At 34.4% G+C, this 14,386-nt stretch overlaps 1 protein-coding gene across 3 annotated transcripts in view; it reads left to right on the forward strand.

The window, feature by feature from the left end:
• The window catches only part of Form3 (FH2 domain-containing protein formin 3), a 30,978-nt gene that overhangs the window by 11,740 nt on the left and 4,852 nt on the right, over positions 1–14,386 (forward strand). For all 3 annotated transcript variants that reach the window (XM_083034408.1, XM_083034407.1, XM_083034409.1), the window contains exons 2-17: positions 418–523; positions 599–714; positions 2,618–2,777; positions 3,779–3,812; positions 7,324–7,465; positions 7,726–7,905; positions 11,562–11,969; positions 12,058–12,249; positions 12,336–12,397; positions 12,499–12,687; positions 12,987–13,158; positions 13,245–13,352; positions 13,427–13,497; positions 13,588–13,714; positions 13,828–14,080; positions 14,242–14,357. In XM_083034408.1, the coding sequence (XP_082890534.1) occupies positions 457–523; positions 599–714; positions 2,618–2,777; positions 3,779–3,812; positions 7,324–7,465; positions 7,726–7,905; positions 11,562–11,969; positions 12,058–12,249; positions 12,336–12,397; positions 12,499–12,687; positions 12,987–13,158; positions 13,245–13,352; positions 13,427–13,497; positions 13,588–13,714; positions 13,828–14,080; positions 14,242–14,357 (2,397 nt within the window). In that variant the 5' untranslated portion in view covers positions 418–456. The remainder of the gene's footprint in view (positions 1–417; positions 524–598; positions 715–2,617; positions 2,778–3,778; positions 3,813–7,323; positions 7,466–7,725; positions 7,906–11,561; positions 11,970–12,057; positions 12,250–12,335; positions 12,398–12,498; positions 12,688–12,986; positions 13,159–13,244; positions 13,353–13,426; positions 13,498–13,587; positions 13,715–13,827; positions 14,081–14,241; positions 14,358–14,386) is intronic.

Raw genomic sequence — 14,386 nt, forward strand, 5'->3', positions numbered from 1 at the left:
ATATCTATTTCTAATAGCGGTGGCGTCTCGTTTTAATGGGATATTAAGAGGAAATATGCGATAACGCACGACGCGTGTATATCCTTTCGCATAGATACCGAGTCGACACCGGAATATAATTAGCATTTTATTGCACAAAAACACAAGCGCTGGCAAATACGCGTTATAAATCAGACGCACGTGTGCATTTGGATTTGCCTGGAACGATTAATATATCTCGATCGATGGGGTTTTTTAGCGGCAAAATACGTGATTATCTCATAACTTATCTCTGTCGTTAATAGCGCCTATAAATAATTTTGTTCAAATGCGCGATAATTAATTGATTAATTATTCATTAAATTAATTCGGGCTATAGTGTCTAACAAAGAGACGCTATTTACTGACCTATAACTAATCCTCTTACTACTGTTGCAGACTGAAAGTGCAGCATCCGCAGATGCAGCAGCCAGCATCATGGATTCCCATGTCGGACTCGACTACATCGTGGATAATCCTGATTATTGCGTCAAGCTCGCCTCAGGTAAATTATACTGCGTTTCCGATGCCATAATACCCTGCTGCCATGATCCACCGTATTAACCATCTCGGATTCCAGCGTTGGAAACGGCGTGTCCGTCCGTGAAGAAGAGAGTCGTGGAGTTACTGTCGGCTCTCTGTGTCTACAGCCAGGATGGAAGGCAGAGGGCCATCGACACCCTTCACAGATACCAGGTATGATACTATGATACACTGAGAGAATTTTCTCTTAGAATTTACCCTGAAAATCATGGTATGGTTCTCTGGTTAATATTTGTCACAATAAAAATAATAATATCTATCACAATAAAATATAAGATATGTTTGATTAATTTTACTATGTGCAGTTTAGTAAAATTAATCAAACATGTTTTATATTTTATTGTGATAGATATTATTATTTTAGAGATTTTAGAGAAATTCTCATAAAATTCTTCCCATACCATATTGTCCCACGATTACCATGATTTTCAGGGTAGATTCTAGAAGAAAATTCTCTCTGTGTACTGTGATATAATCTCGAGGTGTCACTGATTAACCCTTCTGTCAATGCTTATAATTTTTCATCTTTTTATCAATATATGGGTACCAACTGGGTGGGTTTTTTTTTTGACACATTGCCAATTTTTTGCACACTGCGACAATTTTTTTATAGCAGCTGCTGAGCATCGAACATTCTTTCCCGTTATATTTTAGGAAGTCCGAATATAAAGGCTCTTTGTATTTTGTTTCGGGCGGAGAGAAAGTTCCGACAAAATTTTTACATTTTAAATTACTTTGGGTACTCGGGCACCCGTTCATTGACAGACGGGTTAATAATACAGTGACACAAGATCACTGAATATTTCATTGATCTATTTATAGTAAAAAACGCACTTTGCGCCTCCGTTTTACACGCCACTGATTATGACAGCAAGATCGTACATATTTGCAAAATAATAGCTTTTAAAGCTTTTCTTTATTTATTTTGACTTGTTATTTTTTGGAAAGGGGGAAGGAAAATCCTCACACAACATAGAATGAAACAAAACTAGTATTGAAAAATTCAGAATTCCGTACGTATAATATTTTTTTTCTTAAGATAGACCCACAAAAAATAAACGAAACTCTTAAATATTTTTAACAAAATTATCGCTATAAAAATATATTCTATATACAATATAAGACATATTTTCAAATGTCACTGATTGAAAAAGCCACAAATTGATTCTTTCAATGAAATTTCATTGATACACAATGTTCTACTTTATAACTGAGAGAGCATCAGTGATTATTCACTGCTTTTCAACGATAATATACTGATTCCATTTAAGCGAATACGGTTTGTCGGTCGTTTGCCCGAACGATGAAGACATTCCCGGTTCGAAAAGATCCTGAATACTCTCGCGACAAATTATACATCGAAGCACGAAGCATTGTATGTACCTGCTCGTTGTAAAATAGCCCGAGGAGCGCTGCGCTTAGGTAAAAGTCACGCGGTTCAAGGTCTTCCCCCTTCAATGAACAAAAGAAAGAAGGCTGTAATATTAACTCCGTATGCACACAAGTAAGAGTGAGTTGCCGTAACGTTTCCCATTGTATTAACCATCACGAGAGCTCGCCTCGCGTTGCGAAATTTATTTTTATCGCCGTGCAATTTGCATTCAAGAAACGAACGACGAATTACAGGTCGTTCCTCTTTCATCCTCTCGTGTATGGTATTGAAAAAAAGAAGGTTCGAGAGCTGAATAAATCGCGTTTGATCAACGAAATGGATCTTGTTAAAGTTAGAGACAATTTTCGAATTTAACCCTTATTCTGTCAATGAACCAGATGTACTCGGTGTCGGAATTTTTCTCCGTCCAAAACAAAATATAGGGGACCTAAAATATATGTCGAAAAATACGCAGTTGAAAAGGCGAAAAATTATGCATTGACAGAAGGATTAATAAGGGTTTAATTATAGTCGCAAGTAGTCTTTTGAATGAAAAAAGGGAGAGATTGAACGCGAGAACGTTGACCGACGTCTTTGTTCCTTCGAGGTGATGTTTCCCGGAATAGACGGGCGACGATAAGAGGCGATTCTTGTATTAAGATTTATATATTCGGACGTATATAGGAACGGAAGGGCGAGCGTTATCGATTGCGAGTCGTGGTCGACGAGCTACAGAAAGCGACTGCGGAGGATTACCAGACCGCACTGTTGGCGTTCATAAATTGTTTGGTCATCTCGACGCCGGTGCTCAAGGATCGCATACGAATACGCAATGAGTTTATCGGTGAGTAGAGAAAGAGATCGAGTCTTCTCGATCGCAACTTCCTCACTGCTTGATCTCAATTCTGCTCGATATAATCGCGCATCTTCTCCAGAGTTCTTTCCAACAAAGATGAATGACAGATGAATGAAACAATACAGTACAGAATTTATTATTATCCTTCTTTTTCTTTTTGATTAATTTTAAATCGCCTCCAAATAGGCTAAAGAATTTTCTCTTAAAAGAATAGTCTATACACTGAGAGAATTTTCTCTTAGAATTTATCCTGAAAATCGTGGTAATCGTGAGATAATGTGGTATGGAAAGAATTTTATGAGAATTTTTCTCATTAATATTTATCACAATAAAAATAATAATATCTATCACAATAAAATAGAAAATATGTTTAATTAATTTTACTAAACTATATAGTAAAATTAATCAAACATATTTTATATTTTATTGTAATAGATATTATTTTTTATTGTGATAAATATTAATCAGAGAAATTTTCATAGAATTATTTCCATACCATATTATCCCACATTGAGAGAATTTTTCCTGAAAATCATGGTAATTGTGGGACAATATGGAAAGAATTTTATGAGAATTTCTCTCATTAATATTGATCACAATAAAAATAATATCTATCACAATAAAATATAAAACATGTTTGATTAAACTGTATAGTAAAATATTAATCAAACATATTTTATATTTTATTGTGATAAATATTAATCAGAGAAATTCTTATAAAATTCTTTATTGTTCCACGATTATCATGATTTTCAGGGTAAATTTTAAGAAAAAATTCTCTGTGTAGTTTGTGACATCTTATATACATAAGCAATTTTTCTGATTCTTTTACTGAGATAAAATAATACAATTGTTATTTCAGAATAAATTTGATCTTTTTTTACGCTTAAATAAATTTATATAAAATAAATATATGAATATTTGCGAATTTGGATTTTGCGTTTACATCGTTATATAGACGAGAGCTCAACACGCGATTTTCGTTTCAGGCCTCAAACTCTTGCCGATTCTAAACGAGCTACGGTGAGTACATTACAATGACTATCCGGATTCGCGATATTTACTAATTAATTAACACCTTAACGTTGTGGAATAATAATGAAAATAATAATAAATGTGTGAAAACGAAAGGAGACGCTTTATTATATCCACTTTTTAATGTTGCGCGTGCTTCGTGTAATCAGAGATAATTACACGAAGGATTCACGGTTCATTAACGAGGGAGGATGTCCCGTTGTGATGATGCCGAATCTTAATATCGACACACATTTGCATGCAAAATAATCCGAATAATATTCTAATAAATAAAAACAAGTCGCGAATAATTTCTTGTCGTATCATTATTTCTCGAACGGCTAAAATTCATAGATTTGCTTTTGTGTACGAAAATAAAACATTATCTCTGTACTATCTTATACAAAATATTCCAAAACTATTGAACGTCTTTTTAAAAGTAAATTTTTTTTATTAATTTGTTAAGGAAACATCGTCAAATAAGTCAAAGAATTTTCTCTTGAGATGGTTTTGGGATGTATACAAGCAATTTTGCTGATTTTTATTGAGATAAAATAATATAATTGTTATTTTAGATTAAATCGTATTCTTTTTTTTAAAGCGAGATTCTTGATCACATCTCTCAAGGTGTTAATGCTAAACGTTTCGCGATTGTGTACTTATTCGCTTATCAGTACACATTTTATTGAGCAAACAGCCGCTACTATAATGCTAAAAGTACACATTCGTGCGTACAAGGCAATCATGCGATTATTAATCATTTGCTTCCACTGTGCGAAGAATAAAATCACACAAATTTATAAAAAAAAACTTACAATTAGTAATATACATATCTCCGATCATCGATCGTTTCTTTTTTGAAAAAGTTGCTTCAATCGAATTAGAATTTTTTTTTTATTTCAAAGAACGAGATATATCGAGGGAAAATATTCAATTAATTAACGAATTAATTCAACGCGTATAGGAATATCGGAAAGATAATGCTCTTATCAATGTGAACGAGAAATAAAACTAAATATATACATACACAGAGAGAATTTTCTCTTAGAATTTACCCTGAAAATCATGGTAATCGTGGGACAATATGGTATAGAAAGAATTTTATGAGAATTTCTCTGATTAATATTTATTACAACAAAAATAATAATATCTATTAACAATAAAATATAAAATATGTTTGATCAATTTTACTATGCAGTTTAGTAAAATTAATCAAATATGTTTTATATTTTATTGTGATAAATATTAATCAGAGAAATTCTCATAAAATTCTTTCTATACCATATTGTCCCACGATTACCATGATTTTCAGGGTAAATTCTAAGAGAAAATTCTTTCAGTGTAGTTATATATCCGAGCAATTTACCTCTTTCTCTCTTTTTCTCTGCACAATTTCAGCGAACGAAGAGGAGAGAACATAGAGAGAAATAGAAAGAGAGAAGAAGAGAGATAATCTTAATTATAACAAATGATTTTTTAATTGATGAAGAAAATATATGAAGCATTTGAATGAAATTAAGGGGAGGGAAGAGAAATAAAAAAGGGTCGCGGAATCGCGAAGGGAGGAAATAGAGAGGCCGAGAGAGGCCCGAATTAACTCCTCACCAGAGCATCCCGATGCACCTGCGACGACGTCGTCGTCGTCGTCGCCAGAAATCCATCCGCCGTCGCGACGCATCAGTCCTCCACGTTCTCCGCATCCGTGTGATCGAATGCCGTCGTCGCGTTCGTATATATACGTCGTCGTCATCATCTCTCTCTTCTTCATCTCTGCAATGATGCATTTAACGCCCATCAGCGGTAAGGAATAAAAAGAGAGAAAGAAAGGGGAAATGTCACGTGTAGCAAAATATTTCTCGCACATTGGATGGTGTCAAAAATATTATTAATTATTATTCTTTTTTATAATTATTATATTTATAATTAATTTATAAATTATATTTATAATACACAGAGAGAATTTTCTCTTAGAATTTACCCTGAGAAGAGAGAGAATTTTATGAGAACTTTTCTGATTAATATTTATCACAATAAAAAATAATAATATCTACCATAATAAAATATAAAATGTTTGATTGATTTTACTAAACTATATAGTAAATCATTAAACATATTTTATATTTTATTGTGATAGATATTATTATTTTTATTGTGATAAATATTAATCAGAGAGATTCTCATAATATTCTTTCCATACCATATTGTCCCACGATTACCATGATTTTCAGGGTAAATTCTAAGAGAAAATTCTCTCTGTGTAATAATTATTAGTATATTTATAATAATTATTATTATAAATATAATAACGATAAAAAAGAATAATTTTTTATAATTATTATTACATAATAATTCTTCGTGAAACTGAGATTTCTAGTAGCATAATTCGAGAAAAAAAAATAGAAGGAATGCTGCCTCCAAATCGGTGTTTATTCTCGCGTTTTGGCGACTCTGTTGGAATGTAAAATATATTTTTTTATTTTATACATACACATCCATCCAATTTATATCCATTTATAGTGCGCGAGGCGCATAAAAATTTCAAGTATCTCAAGAAGAGACTCGCGCGGTCTTAGAGAATTCCCTCCATTTTTCTTCCTTTTGTTCTTCCGTGCTAACAACGCTGGCATTGCTTTCCGTGAGTCACGGCCGTGTTCTCTCGTGCTTCTCTTTATCCGCTTCTGTTTTGCTCGTAGAGAAGATCGATGGCAGGATTGGACCGTCTCGCGACGAGTATTTTGGTATACGCACTCTTGGTAGGACACGCGCTGGAAGTCTCTCCCAGACTGTTCTGGATGCTCGACCTATCTCTCCGTTTGAATCTTAATTGCGTCTGTCTCTCCTCCATCTCTCTCGGTTCTCTAGACTCTAATCACTAATTTACTGTACGCGCATTCCGCGTTTCATCTACTGTGATCGCCGTCAAACTTCTCATTCTTTCGGAATTTATGCGTAAACGCATTTATTTCTGTTTTATTATAATGTATCTGCAAGTAAAAGCTATCGCAAGTGCATCTTCATTTTGAAATTTCTCGCGATCCAGTCCGTCTCTCTCTCTCTCTTTCTCTGGCATTTCGTATATTTCGATCTATTTATTGGAACCGGTGAGGATCTTTCGAGAACTTCGACGACTATTTCGACGTGCACTTCGAGGTGGCAAAATCGTCCACAGAACTATTCAAACGCTTCGCAGAGGAATTCGTGAATCGCTTGTGTGTGACAGTGATTTTTTTCACCTAGAAAATCTGACGTTTGTGTGTGATATCTATATTTTTGACAGTAAAACCTTGGTCTTAAATTTTCCAAATTCCATCACAAGCGAATGAATTTTAATACTAATTAAACGCGCTGATGGAAACATATGAAAATGTGCCTCGAAGGAGGAGGAGGAAGAGAATTTACCGAAATAGAAATTGAATTTCTAAAGAAAGCTCGCGGTCGAGCGCGCCGGAAATAGAGCGGACAACTCTATGTGTTGTTCGGCTTGAAATCTATCCTCGGGATCAAGGAATTGTTCTTGCAGGAAGAGTCACGCGCCGGACGTGAGGGTGCAGCTGGACGCCTTCGAGGATCAACGGGAGACGGACGAGGAGCTCGCAAATCAGGGACCACCCGGGATCGATCTCTCCTCCCACGTGGACGTCTTCTACGCCATCCTCGGCCAAGTGAGTGACTTCCGGCATTCCTAATATTTCCCTCGTTCGCCAGTATTTTTGACGAGTTTCTTCTTCTTTTTTTATTTATTTTTTTTTATTTTTAAAGCGTTTGTCTCTTTAAAATAAGAGCGTGTCGATGATTCGCGCTATTATGAACCTCCACGTCAGCCGATCAATCATCGGCTAAGAGCTATTCGAAGCGCCGAGACTAGACTGATAGAGCGGGCGTTTAAGCGAGACGTCTGACAAAACGCAGCATACTCTCTCAGGTTGCAGACACACCGCAGGAGATACCCTTTCTGAGTGTCCTGCAGCATCTGTTGCGACTGGACCCGAAAGACGCAGCCAGTGATCTGGCGTGGGACATCGCCGAGACTCTGGTGCACCGAGCCACGTTGCTGGAGAGTCGCGAGGATGCCACCAAATTGTTGAGGTCGCCCAGTCTTCAAGTGAGTTACTTGACATTTCATCTTCATATTCCATTTCGCAAATTACTAATAGTCGAAGAAAGTTTCCTGACTTTACGTTTCGCAACGTCTCTTCTCCAATCTCGGGCTTCTGGGCATTATTAGACAAACACATGATCCCCTTCCACGTCAAAGAGTTCTGATGGCAAGTTTATCGATTCCAAATGTTATGAGACTTTCGCCGATTACGCAATCGCGAAGAGGACCTCGGTTTACATCGTGTGTTACAACATCAGATCGTTGAAAATTTCGCGATCATCGGGATGGTCATCAATGTCAACCGCGCTAACGCAAACTAATATAACACGTACAACAACACGTATGTGCAACAGAACCGTCGTGTATACTTTTACTTTTCTGACCGTACTTGACCGAAAGACGCGAGTCCATAAAAGAAGAAACTCGTACCACGCCTCATGTCGATGAATCACGAAGCGTGCACTCGCGCACGTAAATGCGTTTCTTCCGTAAAGAATTTTGCGAAGGACCCGATTCGCCGGAAAATTTTATTTGCACTAGATTATTGAGATTCGATTGTTTTACTGCGCGTCCTAAATTTGCATTAGATAGTCGAAAAAGACAAATGATACAGAATGAGACAATGTATGTTTAAATATAATAATAAGTATAATTAATATATTAAGTAAACCCTATAATAATGTTTTAAATCCCTATAATAATAAATTAATTAAACTTATACTAATATATATCGCGATAGAACTAATTAATAAGAAACTAATAATAAATATAAATATAATAATAAGTATAATTAATTAAATAAACCCTATAACCCCTATAATAATCCCTTTCTAAAAAAAGGCATGTTATTGACATTGTCGCTTTTCTGCGATACTAATTGGCTGTCTCGATTCGCGTTGTGCATTTACTGCATTATATTCATAGCATCGAGCAGCTGTCATCGCGAGAGTTAGCAGTGTGTTTGACAGTTTGTCCAAAATAAAATTAAATAAAATAATTTTTTATGTTTTAAATTAAATAATATGTTATATATTATAATACTTTAAACTCGATTAATATTTTTGATAGTTATCAGTTGATTTCTGTCAATAATATTAATCGCGGATAAAGTATTATAACATATTATATTACTTAAAATATATTATTATTTTAATTATAATAATGTATTGTAAATAAAATAATATGTTATAATATATAGTTATATAATATATGTATATATACTTTATCCGCGATTAATATTTTTTGACGCAGAAATCAGCTAATAACTGTCAAAAATATTAATCGAATTTAAAGTATTAAAACATATTATTATTTTATTTTATTTTATTTTATTTTATTTTGGACAAACTGTCAAACTGCTAACCCTCACAATGACAGCCTCTCGATGTTATGAATATAATTTACAATGCAAATTGAGGCAGCTAATCAACATCGCAAAAAAGAGGCAACTTTTAGGCAGCTTGCGAATACAGAATTATGCGCGATTCCATTTTAAAATTAATGGACTATTTTATTCTCAATTTAGCGTCAATATCTCATAAATGATTAATTTAACGCTGCTATATCTTTTCGCGTATATATATGTATATTTATTACACCATTATTTTATATCACTGTTTCGCATTTAACCCTTTAATCATGATGTCAAATTAATTAATATTGCTTATTATTTATTATTATAAATTTTAACTTGTCATATTTTATCGATTTATACTCTTTTTATTGATCTATATTACTTACATTTATTACATTATTTTATGTCACCATTTTGCATTTAACTTTTTAATTTATGATGTCAAAATTAATTAATATTGCTTATTATTTATTGTTATATGTATTGATTGATAGTGTTTTTATTAACTTCTGTTACTTTCATTGATCTACACTACTTTCATTGACCTATACCACTTATATTGATTACATCATTATTTTATATCACTGTTTTGCATTTAATCCCTTAATTATAATGTTTCAAATTAATTAATTTTGCTTATTATTTATTATTATAAATATTAACTTTTAATATTTTATTGATTTATACTACTTTTATTGACCTATACTACTTACATTTACTACATTATTTTATGTCACCGTTTTACATTTAACTTTTTAATTTATGTACACATTTATATATATATACATTTATGTATATATACATTTATGTATGTACACATTTATATATATATATACATACATTTATGTACACATTTATATATATATACATTTATGTACGCATTTATATATATATACATTTATGTACACATTTATATTTTTATTGCATTTGTATTTAGATTATTTTAAGCATATCAATCATATTATTTCCAAGATCATCTTGTTAAAAACTTTATAATTATATATAGAATGTTCTATAACTTAATTGCGCAAACTTTTACTTTTTCGAAAAAAAATAATATAATTATTCTTTACATTATTTTTTAATTATTTTAATTATTATTCTTATTTTTATCTGTTTAAATAATGCATAAAATATATAAAATAATAATAATGTAAAAATATATAACAAATAATATAAAGTAATAATGTAAAAAAAAATATATATATGTATAACTATAGAACAGACTGCACTATCTCTGCAGTAATATGTGTCATTTATGTCCGAAAAATCGTCTGAGTTAATAGGGGAATATAATTTGCAAAGAGGTAGTGTCGATAGTGCAGCAATAAATATATTCGAAAAATCATCCGCGTTAATAGGAGAATATAATTTGCAAAGAGGTAGTGTCGATAGTGCGGTAATAAATGTCTTTTAATATGTCCGAAAAATCGTCTGAGTTAATAGGAATATATGTTATGCAAAGAGGTTGTTCGAAGTAACGTCGGTAATGAAGGTTGGTAAATTATCGACGTTATTATCGATAAATTACCAACCTTTATTACCGATGTTACTTCGATCTACCTCTTTGCATAATATGTATTCCTATTAACTCAGATGATTTTTCGGACCTGAAAAGACACATATTGCTACACTTATACCTCTTCGCAAAATATGTTCCCCTATTAACTCAGACGATTTTTCGAGCGCAATAAGACATATATTATTGCTCGTTAAATCTCTTCGCAAAATATAATCTATTAATTTAGATGAATTATCGAAGATATTAAAAGACTCGTATTATTGCACGTTAATTGCATTAATAATTATCTGTAAATTAATAACAAAAATATATGAAAACTGATTTTTCTCGCAGATTCTGCCACTGAATAAGCGCAAGAAAGAGTCCTGATGTCTTTTAATATATTTTAAATAATATGTTATAATACTTTAAACTTGATTAATAGTTTTGAAAGTTATCAGCTGATTTCTATCAAAAAATATTAATCGAGAATAAGATATTATAACATATTATTTACAACATATTACTATTTTAATTTTTTATCATATTATTTAAAAATTTAATTAATAAATTAACGCTTTAATCAGCTGATTTCTATGAAAAACTATTAATCGAGTTTAAACAAATTTTATATTATTTTTAAAAAAATATTTTTTTTAACATAAAACCGAAGAATGGCGCGCGCGTAGCGCGCGCTTGTGTTGTTCTAGTTAATTAAACTTATGGAAATCCTCAGAGAGGCCATCAACATGAGAAAATTAAGATTAAAAATAGAGATATATCAGAAATTAATCTTACTTACAGACGAATCTATGCTGTCACTGTCGCGGCGCCGATCAGACGTGCGGAACGTCGCGGAAAGCGTCGCTGCCGGCCAGCAACTGTTCGACGGGGCCCCTGTCGCCGCCGCCGCCGCCGCCACCCCCGATTCCGGCGGCACCACCTGGTCCACCAGGTCCGCCAGGTTCTGGCGGCGGTGGTTTCGTCCTTTTGCCGCCACCTCCGCCTCCGCCGCTCTTCGTCAACGTCGTCAACGTCGCCGACGCGCCGATGGAGCCCCCGATGCCGCCCCCCTTGCGAGTGCTCCCTGTCGCGCGCGCACTCACCCCCGAGCCCCCCAGCAATCACGCCAGACTGCTGCCGCAGCAGGAGATTCCGGCCCCCAGGACGAAAATGAAGACCATCAACTGGAACAAGATACCCAATCATAAGGTGAGGTCTGCAGTGAGAAAGGAGAAAGAGGGGTGAATAATGAAAGAGAGACCTTTCTTTCTCATTCCTTTATCGCATCGATTACCAGGTGATCGGCAAACGAAACATCTGGTCCCTCGTGGCGAACGAGCATCAGAATTCGCCGATGGCGGACCTGGATTGGGCCGAGATGGAGGGCCTCTTCTGTCAACAAGTGCCCCCGTTGATGCCACCGACGACCTGCTCGTCCTCGTGCGGCACCGGCGTCGACGTCGAACGACGTCGTCGAGAACCGACGGAGGTCGGTGCTTCTGCTATCTTTTTATTTTGCAGTATATATATTGAAAGTCTTGTGTGTATTAATTATTCTTTTGATTGCAATTTCAGATTGCGTTACTCGACGGAAAAAGGAGCTTGAACGTTAACATCTTCCTCAAGCAATTCCGAAGGTACGATAAGAAAGAGAAGAGATTATAGTGTGAAAATGTTATATTATTATTATAAACTAAAAAAAAGATATTAATACTTATTTTGATATTTTCGATTTTAGTTCGAACGAGGATATAATCCAGCTGATCAAGGAAGGCGGCCACGACGACATCGGCGCGGAGAAACTGCGTGGACTTTTGAAGATCCTGCCGGAAGTGGATGAGCTCGAGATGCTCAAGAGCTTCGACGGCGACAAGTCGAAGCTGGGTAATGCCGAGAAGTTCTTCCTGCAGCTTATTCAAGTGCCAAAGTAATATAGTTTGACATTATTATCTAATACATAATTTAAAATATATATATATAATTTTTATTTATTTATTTATTTAATGAAATGGATTATATATAATTTATTATATTTATTATTTATTATATTAATATTTTTATTATATTAATATTATATTAATATTTTATATTAATATATATAATAATATATATTATTAATATTATAAATTATATATATATAATTTATTATTTATTTATTATAATTTATTTATAATGAATTATAATATACACAAAGTAAATTATATCCATTTTAATTGATACATATAGTTACAAGCTGCGCATTGAGTGCATGCTGCTGAAGGAAGAATTCGCCGCGAATATGAGCTACCTGGAGCCAAGTATCAATTCGATGATACTCGCCGGCGAAGACCTTATGACGAACAAGCCTCTCCAGGAAGTACTGTATATGGTTTTGGTCGCCGGAAACTTTCTCAACTCTGTACGTATTTTTTTGTCGCCGATAAACGAATAAATTCTGACAATCGAATATATCGAATTTTATTATATTTTTATATATATTTGCAGGGCGGTTACGCTGGCAATGCGGCAGGCGTGAAGCTTTCCTCGTTGCAGAAGCTGACGGAAATTCGTGCAAACAAGCCGGGGATGAATCTGATACATTACGTGGCATTGGTAAAATGCAGATTAATTTTTTTTGTCGATTTTATATACAATAGATACATAATTTTGATTGCATGTTGCTTTAGCAAGCCGAAAGAAAACGGAAGGATCTGTTAAATTTCACAAAAAACATGACTGCCTTAGAAGCAGCGACAAAGTGAGGAATTATTATAGTATTATATATAATGTTTGTATAGAAAAAAAAAATATATATATAAATTTTATGATAAACAATTTTCTGTACAAGAACGACAATCGAGCAACTTACCAACGAATTTAACACTTTGGACACGAAGATCAAAAAGATCAAAGGCCAAATTCAGCTCTCCTCGACCGAAAGCGATATACAGGAACAAATGGCACAGTTTCTTCAGGTAAGAAATGTAAATAAATAAATCTAAATAAATATCGCAATACACATGGGATAAGAAAAAAGAAAATAAAATAATTAAAACATACGTGAATGTGTGAAATTTCTTTTCCGCAGATGGCCGAGCGAGAAATGGCGCAGTTGAAGAGGGACATGGAAGAGCTCGAGGGAGTGAGACGATCGCTCGCGGAATTCTTTTGCGAGGACACGAGCGCGTTCAAGATCGAGGAGTGCTTCAGGATATTCCATCAGTTTTGTCAAAAGTTTAATCAGGCGATCGCCGAAAACGAGAGGCGGCGCATTCAGGAGGAGCAGGTCCTGGCACGTCGCAAGCAACGCGAGGAACAGCTGTTAGCGAGAAAACGATTGCGTGAGTACATTTTTTTTTTCATCAAGCGACGATGTACCTGGTGCGCTTCAAAGTATTCTTAAAGATTGATAAATGTTTAGTCTTCGCAACACCCAGTGTGCTTTCTTCTCTTCTTCTTTTTTCCTGTTCTTTTAATAAATGTGCGTTCGTCCAATCCGCAGTGAGCAATCAAGTGGAGACACCAGGCTCGGAATCCGAGTCCAATTTGATGGACTACGGGCTGTTCGAGCTTCACACCGGTTTACCTCAGAGAAATTACGGTCGCGGCGAGGCCAAGGTACTTTGCCATCTGCTTAGCATCTACTT

The sequence above is a fragment of the Prenolepis imparis genome, unplaced genomic scaffold, assembly GCF_030444845.1.
Source record: "Prenolepis imparis isolate NDT839.2.m4 unplaced genomic scaffold, iyPreImpa1.0 SCAF_3, whole genome shotgun sequence".
NCBI classification, from domain to species: Eukaryota; Metazoa; Arthropoda; class Insecta; order Hymenoptera; family Formicidae; genus Prenolepis; species Prenolepis imparis.